This window comes from Benincasa hispida, chromosome 9, assembly GCF_009727055.1.
Source record: "Benincasa hispida cultivar B227 chromosome 9, ASM972705v1, whole genome shotgun sequence".
NCBI lineage: Eukaryota > Viridiplantae > Streptophyta > Magnoliopsida > Cucurbitales > Cucurbitaceae > Benincasa > Benincasa hispida.
This window is the reverse complement of record NC_052357.1, coordinates 73,266,835-73,287,117: the sequence shown is the minus strand read 5'-3', so window position 1 is coordinate 73,287,117 and position 20,283 is coordinate 73,266,835. Positions and strand designations below refer to the sequence as shown.

At 30.8% G+C, this 20,283-nt stretch overlaps 3 protein-coding genes across 9 annotated transcripts; all 3 read right to left on the bottom strand.

The window, feature by feature from the left end:
* Positions 1-8,181: 8,181 nt before the first annotated feature.
* On the bottom strand, positions 8,182-14,272 carry LOC120086031. Of its 7 annotated transcripts, none has more exons than XM_039042435.1 (6): positions 14,028-14,272; positions 13,078-13,407; positions 12,930-12,979; positions 12,293-12,472; positions 10,052-10,742; positions 8,182-8,479 (listed from the first exon to the last, which is right to left on the bottom strand). In XM_039042435.1, the coding sequence occupies exons 2-5, from the start codon at positions 13,244-13,246 to the stop codon at positions 10,095-10,097; spliced, it is 1,047 nt and encodes a 348-aa protein (XP_038898363.1). In that variant the 5' UTR covers positions 13,247-13,407; positions 14,028-14,272; the 3' UTR covers positions 8,182-8,479; positions 10,052-10,094. The 7 variants fall into 7 exon arrangements, with proteins under 7 accessions (XP_038898363.1, XP_038898364.1, XP_038898366.1 ...); XM_039042436.1 differs by lacking the exon at positions 12,930-12,979 and having other exon boundaries at positions 13,078-13,185; positions 13,330-13,407; XM_039042438.1 differs by lacking the exon at positions 12,930-12,979 and having other exon boundaries at positions 13,078-13,185; positions 13,342-13,407.
* Positions 14,273-16,686: 2,414 nt separating this feature from the next.
* LOC120084885 lies at positions 16,687-17,292 on the bottom strand. Its single transcript, XM_039040694.1, has one exon. The coding sequence runs from the start codon at positions 17,290-17,292 to the stop codon at positions 16,687-16,689; it is 606 nt and encodes a 201-aa protein (XP_038896622.1).
* A 1,069-nt stretch (positions 17,293-18,361) lies between these two features.
* On the bottom strand, positions 18,362-20,283 carry LOC120087227 (pentatricopeptide repeat-containing protein At1g77360, mitochondrial-like). Its single transcript, XM_039044140.1, has one exon. The coding sequence runs from the start codon at positions 19,977-19,979 to the stop codon at positions 18,504-18,506; it is 1,476 nt and encodes a 491-aa protein (XP_038900068.1). The 5' UTR covers positions 19,980-20,283; the 3' UTR covers positions 18,362-18,503.

The following is a 20,283-nucleotide window of genomic DNA, read 5'->3' as shown; positions in this document are numbered from 1 at the left end:
GGCAAGGATGGATACAGTAAGAATGATTATTGCTCTAGCTGCACAAAAGGATTGGAATATTTTTCAGCTTGATGTTAAGTCAGTTTTTCTCCATGGTGAGTTAACTGAAGATGTTTATGTAGAGCAACCAAAAGGGTATCAAAAGAAGGGTAATGAGCACTTAGTTTACAAATTTCACAAAGCTTTATATGGATTAAAACAAGCTTCACGTGCTTGGTTTAGTCGAATTGAAACACATTTCATCAATGAAGGATTTCAAAGGTACGATAGCGAACAAACATTATTCACCAAGAGAAGTTTTGAAGGAAAAATTATCATTGTAAGTGTGTATGTTGATGATTTAATTTTTACTAGTGATTGAAACTATGATGATTGATTTTAAAAATTCCATGTTGCGTGAATTTGATATGACTGATTTAGAAAAAATGCGATTCTTTTTTGGGATTGAGGTGTTACAACAGTCTTCTGGAATTTTTATATGTCAAAGAAAATATGCATTGGAGGTTTTGAAAAGGTTTGGCATGCTGGAAAGTAACTCTGTGAACAGCCCAATTGTTCCTGGTTCCAAATTGAGTAAAGTTGGAAATGGGGTCCCTGTTGATGATACATATTACAAACAATTGGTGGGAAGTTTAATGTATCTTACTGCCACAAGACCCGATATGTATGTTTGCTACTTGCCTTATAAGTAGGTACATGGCAAAACCAATGGAAGATCATCTTCAAGCAGCTAAAAGAATACTTCGGACTTAAAAGGGACTGTGAACTATGGAATTCATTACATAAAAGAGGAAATGCTTGGATTGTTGGCATATACAGATAGTGACTATGCTGGAGATTTGGAAGATCGAAAAAGTACATCTGGGTATGTATTTTTAATGAGTTCAGGTGTTGTTTCGTGGTGTTAAAAAAAATAACCTATTGTGACCTTATCAACTACAGAAGCGTGTTTGTAGTTCTGCAATTTGTGCTTGTCAAGGAGTTTGGGTGAGGAAAATTTTGAAGGAGTTGGGCCATCAGATGAAAGTTGCATTACCATATTGTGTGACAATAGTTCAACCATCAAGCTGTCAAAAAATTCAGTTATGCACGGTCGAAGCAAGCATATTGGTTGTGAGGTTTCATTTTCTAAGAAATCTTGCAAAAGATGGTGTAGCTGAATTGGTTCACTGTGGAACAAGATCAAGTGGCAGACATTATGACCAAACCCTTAAAGTTAAGAAGTTTTTCAGAAGCTTCGAAGGTTTCTGGGAGTATGTGAATTTTCAGAGGAAAACTAATTGCTTCTGAGCATTTAGTTTAAGGGAGGGAATGAAAGGTTTTTTGTTATAACAGTTTTCTATTTTTAGCTTTCTGTTTCCACTTTGCTAAATTGTAGTAAGAGTGGTTGCTATTTTTTCTCCTTTATTTTCGTGGATGTAGTTTAGCTACATTTAAGCTTAGCAGCATTATCAATAAAAGACAGTTTGTTGTGCAATTTTTTTGTTCTCAACAAAGCCCCGAATAGCCCCATAAGGATATTTTATTTTCCTTCCAAAACGGTGAGCTTTCTCTTTTTCTCTTTTTTTATTTATATATAATTTCATTTTAAAATATAATTAATTGATTAATATTAATTTAACAAAACTAATTATAAATTGTATTTTAATGAATCATTAATAATATATTAAAATATTTACTTAATTTATTTTAATAATATACAATTATTAAAACATTTTCACATGAATTACTAATTAATTAACTAATGGTATCTTAAATGTATTTAATTAGTAAATTAAGATTAGTTAAATTTAGTTAGTACAAAAGTTCAATTTTCCATAATAATAATAGATTCTTTTCGTGTTTTTTTTTAATAATCAAATATTATTCATTGAGATTAATTTTAATTTGATCATTTATTATGAACATATATTCATTATTAATTATTTATAATCCGTTAATTATTTACTGTGATTCATTTATATTACTTCATCAATGGTTAATATATCATGAGTATACACATATATATAGACATATATATATTACTAACATATTATATTTTTATCTCGTGTTTCACTTTCTACATAATATATTATTTATTAAAATATATTTTCTTGTATTATTTAATTAAAATCGAAATTAATACTGTTGGACTTAATTAATTAAAAATATTATTAAGTAGTGGATTATAATTAGTGTGACGTTCCTTTCATTTTGATTAATTTTAATTTTAAATTACTTGATTTTAAATATCTATAATTAAAATTATTATTAATTCTTAATTTTATCAATGTATTTATATTTATTGTTTAATTAATTAATCTATTAAAATTATATAAAATTTTCATACTTAATTTCATAAATTAAATACAAACATGATTTTTATTCATAAAATTTTGATAGCATTTCGCATACCCAACCAAACCGTTATCTTTTATTTTCGGACATTCTATTATTAGATATCTTATTTCCAAACATCCTCTATTTTTAGTGATCTATAAAACATTACACCAAACGGCTCATAGAGGATAGTTTTAAATCTTATCCTTTTAAGATGTTCATGATTCCTACTCTTAGTCGAGTTTTTTTTTTTTAATTAATTTTATTTAGAACAACATAAACTATTAGTTGAGTTGTTTAATATATAGACAATGCACAAATATGTTTATTAATGTAATAGTGTGAGATCTATATTGAATAACAACAAAGTAATTGAAAGAGAACAAAGTAATCAATTTAAAAATAAGATTTCACAAATATGTTTATTAATGTAATAGTGTGAGATCTATATTGAATAACAACAAAGTAATCAATTTTAAAATAAGATTTAAACCTGATTAGAGCCTGAACTAACAATACTAATAATAAAAAATTAAAATAGTGGAATTAGAAGACAATAATTATTATTTCTATATATATATATATAAAAGAGTATATATTCATGGCTGACGAAATATTTTTTTATTATTATAATTTAAAGCACAAGTGGAAATAAACATATATTTTTTTATTGGTGAGAGAAAAAGAATCTGCACATATGGTATGACAGATAAGAATATATTAATATTATTACAAAAACAACACTATTTCTCTCCCTAGTTTAATTTTTTATTTTGGGCATTAAATTACAATAAAATGAAGAAGATCTCAGTATTGAATTGCAATTATAATCCGTAGTATTATTGCTAAATTTGAGCCTATTGTCATTATTATCACTATTTATTACTACTATATTTAGCTTGGTCACGAGCTAATATAAATTTAAATATCAATTCAATGCTAGTCTTTTAAAATTAGTGGGTTCTAACCCTAGCGAAAAATTTCGGAATTTTGAATAGGAGAATTTCGGTTTTCAATGTTTTTTTTTTTAAATAATTAGTTAGGCTAGTCCAATAGAAGTTTTTTTTCTCTCTCTTTTACCATAAAAAAATATATATATTTTCAAGAAACTACGTAACTTCATTCAAATTTCTACATTAATTTTTCATCATTTCACCTCGATTTTGAATTGATGTGATTCTCTAATATTCCTCTAATTTTCTCTCGTACTCTATCTACTTCTAGATTTTATTTTTCTCATTTTTGTTGTGTTACGTTTAATGTTATGATTTTTTTAGTCATATTATGTTATGTTATATTGGTTTAAAACAATGAGTTTTTGTATTCGATTCCTTTTATAATAAATAATTTATAATTATTTTATATACAAATATTTCATATCATTTGATTTTTTAAAATTAATTTAAAGTATTTTATATATTTTGTAATTATTTTTCTATTTCCTTTTTAAGTTCATGTTTTTGTATCGACATTTACAAAGATATTTTATAATATATATTTAAGTGTTATCTTACTTTATAGAAATAATTATTACAAATTGTCAGTTATAGTCTAATTCAGTTAAACCAAAATTTTATTAATTAAATATTACAGTTTCCACATAATTTTTAAAATTTTCATCGACATCGATATTTCAAATCTTGGTTCTAATCCACAATATCTCCTTTTTTGTACTTTTTAATTAGTACAACAATCATATAGTGGAGAATTAAACTTCCGATCTCTAACAACAAATACGAACCTATTTAATAATCTAACTTCTATAATTAAGAAAAGAAAATGCAAACAAACATATTTTTCTTTTTCTTTTTGTTTTTAATCTTTCTTTTAGGGTAAGAGATGGGAGAGAGAAATATTTCTTAAAAAATATTGATATATTTGGGGAAAAGACAACCACCTAATATATATATATATATATATATATATATTTTATTATTATTATTTTTACTTTATTTGCAATGAGTACATGATCTTTCAAGTATATGTCTTAAAATCAAATTTGTTCGACATTTAAAAAGTAAACTGTGAACCTTATTGACATAAGAACGAAAAGTTTAGGCACCGTAACCATTTGATATTTTGTTTTTGTTCTTAAAAATTAAGTTTATAAACACTATTCTTACCTCCAAATTTATTATTTTTACCAATGTTTAAAAAATCAAATCAAAATTTAAAAAATTAAAAAAAAGTAGCTTTTAAAAATTCCTCGTTATAGGTCATTGTATTTAAGAAATATGCAATGCAACTCATGGAAAGAAATGGAAGAAAATAGGTTTCATTTATAAAAAAACAAAACAAAAAATGAAATGGTTACCAAACAGGAGATTAGTGATTTATTAGACACAAAGTTAAATTTTATGTACGATAAATGTATTGATTCTAGAAGATGCTATAAATGTTAGAGTCTTATTAGATACAAAATTTAATGTTGAATAATTTATTTGACATTTTTAACTTCGAATATATAAAATAAAAAATTAATAAATTTATACTTTTTTTAAAATCCAAAAACCTATTAACAAAAAAAAAAAAAAAAAAAAAAAAAAAAGTTATGCACAAAAGTTGTAATTCAACCCACAAATATTAAGCCCTTGTTGATCATTTTTTCTTTTTTAGTTATTTGTTTCTAACGATCACATTTTTTTATTAACATTTTCTCTAGATATATTGAATAAGTCAAATTTAGACACGAAATCAACTTTTCAACTTTTTATTTTTTGACTTTTCAAATTGACTTAATCTGATAGACACTGATAAACTTTTATCCACGTTTATCAATGGTAAACTTCTATTAGTTTCTATTACTGAACACTGGACTTTATCAGCTCTATCAGCCTCCATCAAAGAAGATTAAAATTTTGTTATTTTATATAAATAGTTTTTCTTTCTTTTCAACTTTTGAAAATCTCTATGTAATAAAACAATTTATATAAGTCCAATAAGCCATTTCTAAGTCTAAACAAAATTAGTTCTAATAAGCAAAAACTATAATTACGAAGGTAGGAATCCTTGGACTGTATTTTGCCAAAATAATAATAATAATAATAAGAGAAATTCTTATAAATAGAAAAATTCCAAAAATATTTATACTTTTGCTTTGTATTTTTAGAACTTTTTCTAAATATTTTTAAATATTTTTTTTATATTTAAAAAGGTCCATCATCATAATAATAATAAGTACACGAGTGCACTAATATATCTTATTGCAATTAACAAGAAATGAAATAATAATAAAATAAAAAAGATGTGGGAAACGTTTTCAACATATCAACCCATGGAGTTCAGCCAAGTGTTACGTGGACTAAAAAAATTTCTAAGCAATAACACAATTATGATTAACTTATCACCCTAGAGAAATCAATTAAAAAAAATTAATTATTTTAAATGGTAAAATTATTTGAAATATTTTCAATTATAATAAAATATTGCCGTATATTAGTGAGATAGAAATATATATCAGTAATAAACAACATTTTGTTATATTTATAAATAAATTAGACTATTATATATATATAAAACATAAGATTTTGAATATAATAGTCAAAGATATTTATAATGAAAAATTGGAAAAAACAAGATGATGACTTTGAAAAGGGTTGTAAAATAATGTGATGGAAGTTGTCAAGCAATTCACATTACAAATTCTGTCCCAACTATTTTAGCTATATTGACTTTTCAGTCACTTTTTTGTGTTTGGAATTTGGGACCATACATTTTAATCAAATCTTCCATAATTTAACCCTACCAAAACCATATATGAGAATTATACCAACTTTTGCCTTTGGCTTTAACCCTATTATTTATTTATCTTTAGCAAAGACTTTTGATTTTAATTCTATATAATTTAAAATAATAGTCATTCAAAAGATTTAATGGTTTTTCCTTTTTTAAATGCATTGTTTCTTTTAAACTCTTCCCTCATTTGGAACACCTTGCACATTAATAAAAATTACCATGCTTCTAGACCTACCATTATCAAGACAAAATATTCCAAATGGTAATTAAAGTTACACCATAATCCAAACTTTTTATCTAAATAATATATAGTCATGGTAAAATACTCATGAACATGAGCATAAATTATAAAAAGAAAATAATAATAGGAGTATAAATATTATTGGTTATATATATATATATATATTTAATTTTTTAATATAATGAATTTAATTTTTATTAAATTTATAACAAAAACCATTCAAATATGTTTTTTAATTATTAATTTAGACAAATATGTGTAACAATGATACTAATTTATTACATAAAATTAACAAATTTAATGTAAATACTAAAATTAGTTAATTTTAAATAATAAAAACAATACAATAAAAACCAAAGATTTTTCTCATGGAAACTCGAATTCCCGAACAGGGATTCCTCGACCCGACCCTGACTCCCAAAACATTCGGAATGAAGTGGGGACGAGAATAAAAATTTCCACGGGAACGGAGATGGGATGATGAGTGTATCCCCGCCCCACCCCAACCCCGTTGCCATCCCTAAATCATTAATAAGAGCCTATCACCAATAGAGTCAATTACAAATATATTTTGCTATATTTACATTTATTTAAAAATGTTGCTATATACTTAATTATTATACCTAAAAGTACTACCTAGCAATCAACCTAAATATATTATTTGGACTTAATGGATTTTCAAATACTACCTTCACAATTAATAGTTTTGGCTATCTTTAACAATTTAATATAAATTATTAATATTCTAATTGATTAATTACCAATTTTATTTTATTTAGTAATTATTGTAAATAATTTAATCATGTTCAGCAAATATTTAATATAAAAATAATAATTTATTCTTACTTTTATTGATTAATAATTAATTAATACAACAAAGAAATTATTTAATTTGTATTTCTATATACTAAATTATACATGGTTTATTCTAGACATTTAAATTTATTATTTTTGATATCTATACGTAAAAATAATATTTGTCGAATAATATTTGTGATCCTCGACGATCAGATCATCACATCAATCTGCAAAAAATAAAGTAAGAAAAAAGATATTTGAAAGACAAAATTGCTCAACTATTCATCTAAGTTTTGATTTTTAAAATTATAAGTTTTTAACGTAAAGATGTTAAATGATCAGAGAAAATGTCGAAATCTCATTTTTAGAAAAATTGATCAATATCTTTGAAATAAAATATGAACAAACAAATAAATAATAATAAACACCACAACAAAATATATTTAAATCATATCTTGTATTCTCTTGCATAGAACCATCCATTCACCGCACAAATAAGACTTATGATAATAATAGAATTGTTGATCCATCCGTCATGCCAATATCCAACCATGAAAAAAAAAATATTGATGGAAATAAAACTAAATTAAGTGCTCAGAAGTCAGAAAATAAGAACATATATTTAAAAGATTAAAAAGAAAAAATCAACGAAGACATTATCGTTTAATCATTCAAAAGCTACATCTACAATTTGATAATTTGATCACCGATTTATCACTTGCCATCTATAGATGATTTGACGTCAAATCAATTATTGAGAAATAAATAAAAAATGAAATTATGAGATGCATCATACGATATCAAAATCAAAAGAAAAATAACAACAAAATAAGCTAGCAATTTGGCATTTGCTGGTCCCCAATTCGAAAGGAACTTTCTTGAAATGGTGCATACTTCTTTATTCAAGGCCATTTCTTTTTGCCATTGTTCTTATCCCTTCTTTTAAATGGGTAACAGGAAATATTCTTGTTTGATATAGACATGCAATCTAGTATCGTTAGATTCGATCGCTGACAAAATGTAATCTATCTAAATACATAATTCAGAGTTAGCATCTCAATTTTTGTTTAATGAGATCCTTTTAGATAAGGAGTGCAACCATAGAGAACTATATACCATTTATTGCACTAACTTCTGAATAGCTCAACAACTAAAAGATATACCCCACATTTGTTCTTTAATAGAAGTATTAGATCAACATTTACAACAGACTTTTTTCTCTTTATAAAAAAAAAAAAGAAAAGAAAAAGAAAAGAAAAGACTGGGTGTATCTCAAGTCCAAATATGTAGTAGGACAAATCTACGCTTATCTTGATTTGCTATGTACAAGTGTCTCGACCAACTTACGCGCCTCGATGACTAATCTCACATGACAACCTGCCTTACCTACAACATTTAATTGTCAAAGAAACCTGTGTAAGATATTAAATCCTTTAACTATTTATCAAGATCATGCCACCTACTTACCACTTGGTCCACCATGATGGTTCAAAACTAAGTTTTTAATCATATCGACAATTCAAGATCGAATATAATAAAAACAAGAAGAGTTTGGTATATATATAAGCATATGATTACAACATTATCATATGTGACAAGTTCAAACGTTCAAATGTCCTCCCCTATCTCCACTCCTACGTGATTAAACTAAGAATAAAAATGAAATCAAAGTAATAGCGGATAGTTTAAAGGCCAAATGACGCAATTAACAGAATGAAATAAAGATTAATATTTCTTCAGGATTCGAATTTGAAAGAAAGAAAATATCTTTGTCTAGCAAAGCATCACCATCAAAAAAACTAATTAAAAAAGTTAACATCCGACAGATGACGACACTTCAACTCTACCAATAATTCAGAGCATCAACAAAAAGTTTTATCTCTCATATCGTGCTTAATGGCAACGAGAGATAAATATATAACAAAAGCTGGTCCCCAAAGCATTTGAACCGACAAATCGGCCAACCAATATGACAAAGAATAAAGACAATGAGAGAGCAAAGTACTGTGGCAAAATACAATCCAAGCAACCAAAACCGAACATTTAATGCATCGAAGAACAAAGCTAAATTAAGCAGAATCCACTACTTTAGTCTAAAGCTTAAGACAAAACCGTAGACTTTATTCAATGAGCAGACCCCAGCCACACATTTGTCCTTCCATTCAAAACTACTTTAACAACAATTTAAATTTCCATTTAGGCTTGAATATACTTCTACCTCTAGAAGGGGCACCTTCCAAAATATGGTTGTCTATGGTTGACAGCCACAAACCACCCAACTCGATTCATGTAGGCCAACAAAGGTACCGATATAGACACGACATAAATAAGATAAAGCCTCATTTTCTAAAATATAAGAAAATTTACATTGTTCTAAGAAATATATATATAGTTAACTTATATGCTTAAACAATTTCATATGCTGAACAATTGTCTAACTCGTTGTATTTTGTATAAAATGAATGTGTATAATATGTTAAGAGTTACCAACATGTATTGGACATGAACATGGGGCAACGAAAGTGTGTGTGCGTGTATATATATGCTTCTTAGATGATAACTAACTTTCTAATGTATAGGACAAAAATAAAAGCATATCTAAATAGTCTCTCTGTTTCTGTTTTTCAAGAAAACCATTTAAACCCTTCTACCCGTTCATGAAGTAATAATGGTAGTGTGAATAGTGAAAATACAAAATAACATCAATCTCTATGAACCCTTAGCATAGCTCAACTAGCTAAGATGTACACCCTCAACCAAAAGATCAAAGGTTCAAATTACTCCACATGTTGAGTGGAAAAAACACTTATCTTTACAAGCTAACCAACAAAATAGAAAACTAAATCTCAAAACAATCTCTAATCATCACCTCCTAATCTAATCTACATGAAGAACGAATCAATCAAGAAGAGAACCGGTAAGTTAGATTCAAGTAGAAAGTGATATTAGGTGATGTACCTCTCAACTTCCACCTTGCTGGGGTCAAGTAGTTGTGATCAAGTCAGGAAATGGAGAAACTGAACCATTCCACAATCCTCAAGGTTGGAGGAGCAAGCAAACGAGCAATAATTGGAAGCGTTGGGTAAGCTAGTATTCCAAGCACGAACCAGTTGAAGCTCAAAAGAGAAACAGCATCCAAAGCAGGTTTATTCTTAATAGTCGTGAAAAACTCAACTACACTCTTCAATGAGATGCTAACCACAAACATGAGAGCCACTACTAGACACAAGTGAGGCTCTTCAGCTTCCCATATAATCACTCCAACCAAAAGTGACAACAGGGTACTGAATAGACTTCGGGAAATTGCAACCTCCCTTTGTTCATCAAGAATTTCAGTGACATCTTCATCTTTTGATAGGATTTCAGTATGAGAGTGGATGAACACGCCAGATTTTAATCCAGAGTCTAAAATTTTGATCAATTTTTCTTTGGATATACTACCATCTTTCAAAGCATCACTTTGAAAGAGGTCTTGAATAATACTGCTGCTACCATAGCTGGATGAGCATGATGAGATACCATGGGTAATGTCACTGTCAACTCTGCCAGTTTTTTGTGCTTCACTTTTGACATCAAGACCTTTTAAGCTCCAATAAGCCTTACCCTTGATTTCTTGCAGTCGAAGATTTTCATTTCTCAATTTCTGCATCTGTTGGAACAAATAATGGCAATCGGTTTGTTTGAAGCAAGGGATATTGCTAATAAGCTACTATTAACATATGACAGAACAATACTAAAACTACATGTAAAAATACAGTCAAGGTTATGATGTAAATCTCCGCATGAACCAACTTTTTCCCATCCTATAGACATCCAGGGCCAAGTCAATACACACAACCAATTGATTTGAACTTCACATAAGCTTGGTGAAAAAAACTATTAAAATTATTAAGAACAATCACCCAAGAAGAATGATCTGTTGCAGTACATGATTTTAATGAGAAGTCCAGAAATATTTTAAGACTTACCTACATTATAAATTAGCAGGAAACTCAGAGGAATGGTAAATAATTAAACATCCCATCCGGCAAGTCAATACACACAACCAATCTTAATTCACACCACAGAGAAATTATTGATGTTATGTGTTGGCAGAACGTGTTATTGATAAATAAAAGATGCTTTACAAGCCTGATATAAGCTCCTTAAATTAGAAAAGCATAAGGAAATTAACAAAACAAACTAACTCTTAACTACATACTAATTACAGCTCAACCACACAATCAATTACAAAACAACTAACCACTTTACAACAAAGTTTAGACTATGGCTGCAGCCTGCAGGAGCCTGCCTTGGCGGTAAAACTTGAAACACACTTCCAAAGCAACTAGGCATCAACTTAAAGAATTAATATGGTCAAACTTAATAGAATACGGTTCGCTGTATGATTCTGAACAAATTTAGGAAAAACATGTCAAGAGTGAAAGAACAAACTATACTGTATATGTTAAGGGTGAAAAAAAAACTAGTATGAGTCCTGAATAGGCATATTTTGTTGTAAAATTTGAACCGGTAGTTCCCTTGGCTTCATGTAAAACATGTGCTGGTAATTACTTAAAATATCACAACTGAGTAGCATTATGCCATTGCATATCAGAATTCAAAACCACATGGTTCAACACAAGCGAAACTTTCCATGTATTTTAAGCCCGTTTCTCAACCTAAAGAGTAAAAAAAAATAATATTTTCCTTTCTCCAAATCAATTTACATCTATGTTTTATTGCACTGATCAACGCAATTCCATGTTATATCATTCTAAGAGAAATCACAGTACCTCGATCAGGTTACACATGGAGCATGGGTCAACAGAACTGCAAACAGTGTTGCAGGGCATTCTAACGTCTTAAAAGATATCTGAGATATATGTATATATATCTATATCTATATCTATATATATTTATATATATATATATAGAGAGAGAGAGAGAGAGAGAGAGAGAGAGATTTTATTAGTTAATACATTGTATGGAGTTCGTCACTGAGTTCTTGACAGACATACAAGTTTTCAACTCATAAAAAGTAAACCAAGTTTTTATGTCAAACTTCAACCTATCCTTTAACAACTGCATAAATTTCTCCTTCCTCTTCTTATCAAAGATTCAAAACTATGATACTTGTTCTCAGTTTCAACCGTCCATGATGTAATTTATGACATTAGTACAGGAGCTAGAGCCTGAAGGAGATTGTTAGGTCATTACCTCACTTTCTAAGAGTGAAATCTTGTTGGTCGCCTTTTCATGTATCATTTCAAGTTCGTCCAACATCAATTCCATCATCTTATGCTCTCTCATAGCAGCCTGGAATTGTTTTTGGAGCTCCTTTCTTTCCCACAAAACATTATTGAACTCAATTTCCAGAAATTGCAAATATTGTCGCAACTGCATGAAATTGATCGTTATCAAGTATTAAAAAAAGAGGGCGAACCAAATTAGCAGAATCTGCCCAAGTAGCCTACGTGGTACAATACTTCGATTACTTAACGACTAGCAACGACCCCAAAAGCCACCAATAAACAAAACCCAAATTCAAATTGTCGATCAAACTTAGGCTGCAAATAACTCAGTGGTATGTTTCTTCATCCCTTTTCATGTTTTAAACACCTTATTAACATAATACTTTTATGCTTTTGAATATCAAGGATTCCCAAATAAATTTTGATCTCGGGAAAAAATCGTAGTTTTTTATCTTTCCAAAATTTCACTTTAATATCATACCCATTTTTGGTTGAAATACTAGTCAAAACGTGAAATACATAAGAAGTTTGCGTACGCAGTTAACTCCTATTTGCAAGCAAATGAAAACCACCAAAATGTTGTCTATGAAAAAATCTACTACCGTAAGTTGACGAATATTTTTCTTTGTGCACATTTTCCTCAGAGACAAATCTAGAATAAAAAACAGAGAAGAAAGACAGAAACAAAATACGTCATTATTGAACAAAGCACAGATGGCAATCAAGAAACAACAGGGCGAGAGCGCTAACCTGCCTTTCCCTCTGTAAAGCAGCTAATATTCGTCCAGGAAGAGAGACAATTGCGACTACCCACATCAAAGTTGTCCAAAATATGTTCAAGTGAAGACTGACCGAGGTCTTCAACAGCTCCAACCAAGTTTGAACAACAACAACAAAGGTTTTCAAGATAAATGAGCATGTACGCATGAAAAACGAGAAAGGCCTCGTGACCAAGAATATTGTAGTATTCAGGAACTCGGAAAGAAAAGCCATTGAACCCACCATTACCACTACCTTTGTTGCTGAACTACATGCCAATAACTTTCCCGAAGCTGTAACCAGATTTATTGAACCCCAATTCTGCATAACAAACAAATCCCTTCAACCAAACTGGCACCAAAAGTCCTCAAACACTGTTCATTAGATAATGTAGTGCAGGCCACTACTTCACAGAATCTCATGAGAACAAAAGGATAATGGACCTTTTTATTAACTAAATCTTAACATAAAAGACCAAAAGAAGAAAATAAATAGTATGAATGTTATTCCCCAATTTCAGACTGCACCACCGGGAGAGATAAAACGACTATATTTTCAAACAAAAATGACGGGATTCTCAAAATCTTCAGAATTTTGACACCATGCTACTGATTATTCAACACGAACAAAAAGAGTAACAGACACACGTACAGATTAAGGGAAAAAACCACGCCAAAAAGCCTCTGAAACACACTTTCTTGTGACTATAACAGAGAAACAATAACTATCGAGTGTCCGTCCATCAATTTTCCCTTCCCTCTTCGTCATCCACCTCTCGGATTTGCTTACATCACACAAAAACCCAATGAACCTAAGCTAATAAAGTGCGATTGTTCATACTTTAAACTACAGACATCATTCCTATATCATAATGGATCAAAAGACGAAGCAAATCAAATTGAGTAAAGGAGATTAATGGAATCGAGTGAATAAAAGCTTACAGTAAAAGGAGAAATGTAGACGAATTAGAACACGGAAGAATCGCAGCAAAAAGGCAGAGGTAGAGAGAGAGAGAGAGAGTCTGCATGGGAGAGAATCCTGAGATTGAACAGAAAATGGCATCTGGAAATGGAAGGCAACTCCATGATTGACACGTTTGAGAAATGGTGACAACATCAATGAGAAAGGAAACTTCACCATGGTCGAAGCCAATATGCCGCCGCTTAACTGCTTTCTTAAATTCCCTTTCTTATTAAATTCTTCTAGATTTTAGACCCAATTTTTAAGCTTAAAAAAATGGAGATTTTTATTTATTTATTTTTTTTAAAAAAAAACTTCTTACATTATAAATATTATCACGTGATCTTTTTTTTTTTTTTAAGATATTTTTTTCTAATTCTTTTTTGTAGATTAATAAATGTGGAGTATTAGAATTAGCTACATCTAATCTTTACGCTTTTTATGTATAGATGATTTAGAGGTGTTCATGTGAAATCAATTTTAATGGACTTTAAAATTATGACCCGCCTCTATTGTAGTATTGTATTGGGAGGGTACCTACGATCTCGAGTTGGCAAATTGAGGGGTTTTGTTTTGGAGAAAGAAATGGGATGCAAATAAATATCGTGTTAAAATCTCCGATTATTTTATAATTGGTAAGACATCCTAATGTGATAAGGTTTTTTTAAGTGGTAGAGCGTTATGTGACGTAAGCAAAATGTTAGTTTTCATTGGTTTTTAGAATATGATCATTCCACATTAATTAACACATTTAGGATTGGATCAACGATACATAAATCTTCCCAAAATGTCGTTTGACTCATATTTTAAAAATAAAGATATATAACTTTTTGCTTGTGTCACTCGCTCACTCTCTGGCATTGATGCTTGTTGTTATGAACAGGGGGAAAAAAGTAGTTGGTAAGTTGTTTATAACACCAATCAATGGTTATTCTTCGTTGGTTTCAAACGAGAGTCAAACGACACTTTGGACATGAAATTTGAGTCATCCATATAAAAGTCTCAAATTATAACATGTCACTTTTTCAACTTCAAGTTACAAGTAACTTCGTTTCTTTGTGAAAAATGAGATGAGACTTCTCATTGGCAAACAATTTCTAGTGCAACAATGGTATAAAAACAAAATCATATTACTTCCACTAATTGCTTGCTACATATATCAAGGATGGGATAGACAACAAGTTTAAAATTCAAAAACTCATTAGAGATTTTCAAAATTCAATGATTTTTTTAGAGATTTTTAAAGTTTAAGGTCGCATCGAATAGAAGATTTTAGTTTAAAGTCGCATTGAGCAGAATATTCAAAGTTCAAGGTCGCATTCAGTGACTTTCTTAAAAATCTTTAAAGTTCAAGGTCACATTCAACAAGGATTAAAAGTTCAAACCTATCAGTAATTTTTTAAAATTAAAGTTTCTACAAGCATAAAATTGGAAATTCATAAACTAAACTTTTATTTTAACATATAAAAAAATTAATCATGAATATCGACATTTTGAATCACTTTACCTTAGGCGAAGAGACAAATACATATCATGACTATCATTATTACTTTTATGAGTACGGGCATACTTTATTGAGCTAAACTTAAGTTAGTATTTTAGCAACATTTTAAATAAAAGCGAGTAGAAAAACCTAAATATTTGAAGTGACAAGTAGGTAAAAGACGTTCAACATCATAAATAGCATGATTATAGTTCTTATTAGCTCTAGTGTGAAGTTTGAATCTCTATTCTCACGTCAGTTTAATTATTAAAAAAACAAAATATTCGTGGAGAAACCGAGGAGAGTCAATTACATTTTCTTTTAGTTACATTATATGCTAAATTCATGTAAATTTACCATATTCCTTTTCACCTACATCAAATATTTTATCAAATTTAAATTAAAGTACACTTACCTAATCACAATTATACACTAGCATAAGCCTAAACCTAAATTAAACAGATCGCGGAAGGAAAAAAGTCACTGTAAAATAGTATTGATTTACCAATAGTATAGTAATAAATATATCACAAGAATACGAACCTCAACAGTAATCGACACATACTCATTCTTTTTAAGATGTTACAACTCTACTCTGGTCTCAAAAAGTTTGTGAGCCCCATAATTAAAAAACATAAATTTTATGCTCTATTAACTATGTAACCATAAACTGCACAACTTTACCATTTCACTTAATGTCACAAAAACACCTATATATAAACTCATAATTTCAAATCTTTTATACCTACCATTGTACTATCAAAATATCCATTTAACAATGTCGAATAATGATTTTCATTTAAGATAATTGTTTTAAATGGTAAAACTGCTGAATTTTTTTTAAGTATAACAAAATGACTTTTAAGACTAATAGACAGTAATATTTTGTTATATTTATAAATAAGTTGCCTTGTTTTTTTTATTCGAAAACAACCCTCTCATTTTGGTACATATACTAAAAAAAAGCATGAAAGAAATGAAACTAAAAAGTATAAGAACTTCAATATTATTTGGAAAAATTATTAAAAAGAAAAATACTAACAATACTCTAAACGATTATACGTATTTATACCAACCCGATCTTCAGGAACGGAGGAGATTCATTGTTTTAAAATTTTCAAATTCAAATTTTGAGATTTTTTTTTTCCTTCTGCAAATTACTTCTGCCTTGAAGAACAAGGCGCAGGGATGTAGCTTCCATTACGCGGGTAAAACCTGAGGTGACAGTTCAAACGGCACCAAAACTTGAGGGGTCCCAAAATTCCAACTCGCCATCGAGTTCTCGAGCTTCCTTTCAGATCGAATTGCATCAAATCTCTCTTCAGCGACCAGCTAAGATGCTGCATTTGCGTTGGATTGAGCGGAATCGCTGATGATTCCACTAAGAAATGCAAATCTAGGTAACTCATTTTGTTCACTTTGAACGGCCGGTGAGCCACCAGTGATGCGATTTCTATGCCGTCGAAAAGCAGGACGAAATCGGTCTGTGAAAAGCTTGCGTGTGCCCTAGCATTTTGATTCTCGGCTCGGACGACGATCTTCATCTGGACTTCAAGCAATCCGGTTCTGCTGCTTCGGATTCTGTCGAGATGTCCGTCGGTTACACTGATTGAAGGTACCCTAGGGCGGATCGTCACATAGCCGATGAAGATGACGATGCCTGCGATTATCACTGCAAGAGCTATGGTGGCGCAGATTATGCCGGCAATCCAAATCAGAGGATGAGTATGTCGCTTAATACTGGATAGGAAATTTGGTGGCATTTGAGATCGATGCAATTTCTCATAAACTAAATGCAATAAGAGAGAAAAGAAAGTAAAAGTGAAGGTAGTATATTTGGATTGGCAGCTGATCTCCCTCTTCACCACTTTTGTTGTGTTGCAGAGCTCAATATTAGGCACGGCAGAGGAGAGACACCGAGGAAGGAATGCAAGATTATCAAAAAGTTGCAGCGATGGAGGCGAAGGTTTTGGTATATCTTCCTTTCCTACTTTTAACGCATCTAAAGATAAAGAACGACTACTGTTAGAGCATATTTGTTATCTGGGAATGTATCCAAAGCTTTGTCGAGTAATGGTTTCCTTGAATTATACTTGCATATTTCTTTTCTGAATCCCTAATAGTACTAATGATAATATAATGGTTCATTTAATAAACAAAAGATAATGTTAATGATTGTGTATACCATTTAGATTCTGTATTTGATAATTATATTACTTTTGTAGTTCAATTTTAAAATGTAGATTTTTTTCCTCTCTTTTCTGTGCTATAAAATACTTAAATTTTTTTTAAACTTCTAGCAAAACTTTAAGATTTTGGAAGAACTGACATTTGTTCTACATCAATCTAGTGGCTTCTTTTTTACATTTGATTATCATTGGTATATTTTAAAAGTAACTTGTTTAATTACTTGAACGATACATAATAATCGAACCTACTATTGCAACTGAGTTTTTTTTTCTCCTTTACCTACTTTGCTTTAGAAACTAAAATACCAAACTTATACTGGAATTTTCTAGCTGTTTCTCTGGTAATCTTCCCACAACCACCAATTGGAGCACAAAGAAAGAAGTCTAGGGTCAAATATATGTCTAAATCAATTGAGTTAAACTCAAGCTTCTTTGGAAAAAGAAAGCTTAAACCTAATAACATTTACATTTAAATATCATATATGCTATTCTATGATTTAAATTTTATGTCAATGTCTAAACTTTAACAATATTTTCATTTAAACTTTAGTGCAACCTACCTTAAGAACGAAGACATGACAAAGATGGGGCAAAAGGATGCAAAATAGTTATATATATATATATATATATAAAGAACTTCTGATGAGGTGAAGTAGGTGATATATTGCTAAGGTCAAAATGATTCATGTAGACGAGGTAATTCTACTTGCCTCAAGGAGATCACTAATGCTGCTATGTATTGAGCTTGTGAAAACACCAAGAATGAATTGAAGATAGGGTAAAAACTACAAAATTGAAGAAGCTCTCCACCTACGCAAAAGACTATCATAATTCTCTCTTAAACCTCCCCTCTGCTGATAGAAACTATTCTTTAAGAACTTCATAGTTGATTCCAATATTCCAATTCGCCGATCGAGCATATCGTAGGCGAAGCTCTTAACCTCTGTTAACCGATCCAAGTTGCAGAGGCCAATGAGCAGTGCATTTGCACTTGCATCCATAGGTTTGATGTGATTCTCAACCATGTAGTTCCATATATCAATGGCTGTTTCAGGGTCATAACCATCAAACAACATTGTGATAGCTGCAGCACAATTAGAAGGGGTAGGAGGGCACTCATTCTTTACCATCTCCCTGAAAAATTGACTTGCTTCCTTAACTTTCTTATTCTTAATCAAACAGCTAAAGATCAGGTTGTAAGTTGAGGAGTTAGGAAAAGCACCATGGAAAACCATGGCATCAAAGAGCCGAAATGAGTCTTTGATCTTACTCTTCTCGCTGAGCAGTCCGATTATGGCATTGTACATAATCAAGTTAGGAACTAATCCACTTCCCACAACTATATCCCACAATAGAATTGCATGGTTTGCATCATTTTGCTGAATTAGACTATCAAGAGCATTGGACAGAAATTTCAAACCTGGCAAACAACCATTCTTCTTCATTTCTAAAAGAACTTTGATTGCCTCTTCAGATCGACCCCCACGAACCAATGTTGTCAAAAATGCATCATAAGATGAAACATTTTCAGGATTCCAGCCGATCCTTTTCACCATTTCACCAAATGCAACCTCAGCTTTCTCCACATTGCCTTCTTTCTCCCAACCTTCCAATAAAATGGCGAATGAGTCCCCATCAAGAGGAATCTTCTCTTTATACTTCTCAAAGAACTCCCATGCCTTTGATGTTTGATTTTCCTCAGTGCAAATTGCACTCAGTAGAGAATTCACTGCCACCACATCCTTCTCAACTTCGTACCTATCCATCACTTCAAAGCTCATCATCGCTTCTTTGAACCTGCCAGCAGAACAGTAACTCCCAAAAACGGACACGAAAGTTGGCAACGAAATGATCTTTTCTTGTCTCATCGTGCGAATGCCATTCCACATTTCCTCGAAAAGTTCGTTCTTGCCCAGCAAATCAATCATTAGATTCCACGAATATGCCGACTGCTTCGCCAACTGCCTCGCCCACCGGAAGAACTTGATCGCCGACGACGGATGGTTATAAGAAACCCTTAGAACTTCTTGGACAAGCTCCGGTGACGGAGCCACGCCCGTCGCGGACAGCGCGGCGTCTACATCATTCCGTGAGACTCTGACCAGGACTTCACAAATGGTTTTAGCAGCCGGCGATATGTCGAGCAAGTCGAGATGCAAAGGGAAGCGTGGGGATTTAGGCGACGCAGGCGAAGAACTGGTGGGAATTTTGGAAGGGTTTTTTACACCCATTTTAGGGTTTTCAGCCATGGCTTCCACCATCCATCACCTCAAATTACTTGATAGAATCCACAATTGTTGAACCAAGAAGAAACCATTTGGACTCAAACGATCGATCATAACTTTTCTTCGTTAAAATCTCGACTTGAAAGAGAAATTTTTAGGAGCGAAAGGGTTGGAGTCTACACGTAGGTCAGAAAACTTCCGTCTTGGAAAGCTTCGTCTAGAATTTTTGGAACTCTAAAACGAGGGAAGCTAGTTGAATTTACAGAGAAAAGGAACTGCACGGACAAGAGATGCTGACAGATGGAAGAGAAGTTCCCTGGAACCTCGGTAGAGTGAGCAG

Coding starts and splice junctions, on each gene's coding strand:
- LOC120087227 (XM_039044140.1), bottom strand. CDS start 19,979: ATGGTGGAAGCCATGGCTGAAAACCCTAAAATGGGTGTAAAAAACCCT.
- LOC120084885 (XM_039040694.1), bottom strand. CDS start 17,292: ATGCCACCAAATTTCCTATCCAGTATTAAGCGACATACTCATCCTCTG.
- LOC120086031 (XM_039042433.1), bottom strand. CDS start 13,332: ATGGTGGGTTCAATGGCTTTTCTTTCCGAGTTCCTGAATACTACAATA. Junction 12,473..13,077: donor CTTTACAGAGGGAAAGGCAG/GTTAGCGCTCTC, acceptor AATTTCATGCAG/TTGCGACAATATTTGCAATT. Junction 10,743..12,292: donor TTTCACTCTTAGAAAGTGAG/GTAATGACCTAA, acceptor TTGTTCCAACAG/ATGCAGAAATTGAGAAATGA.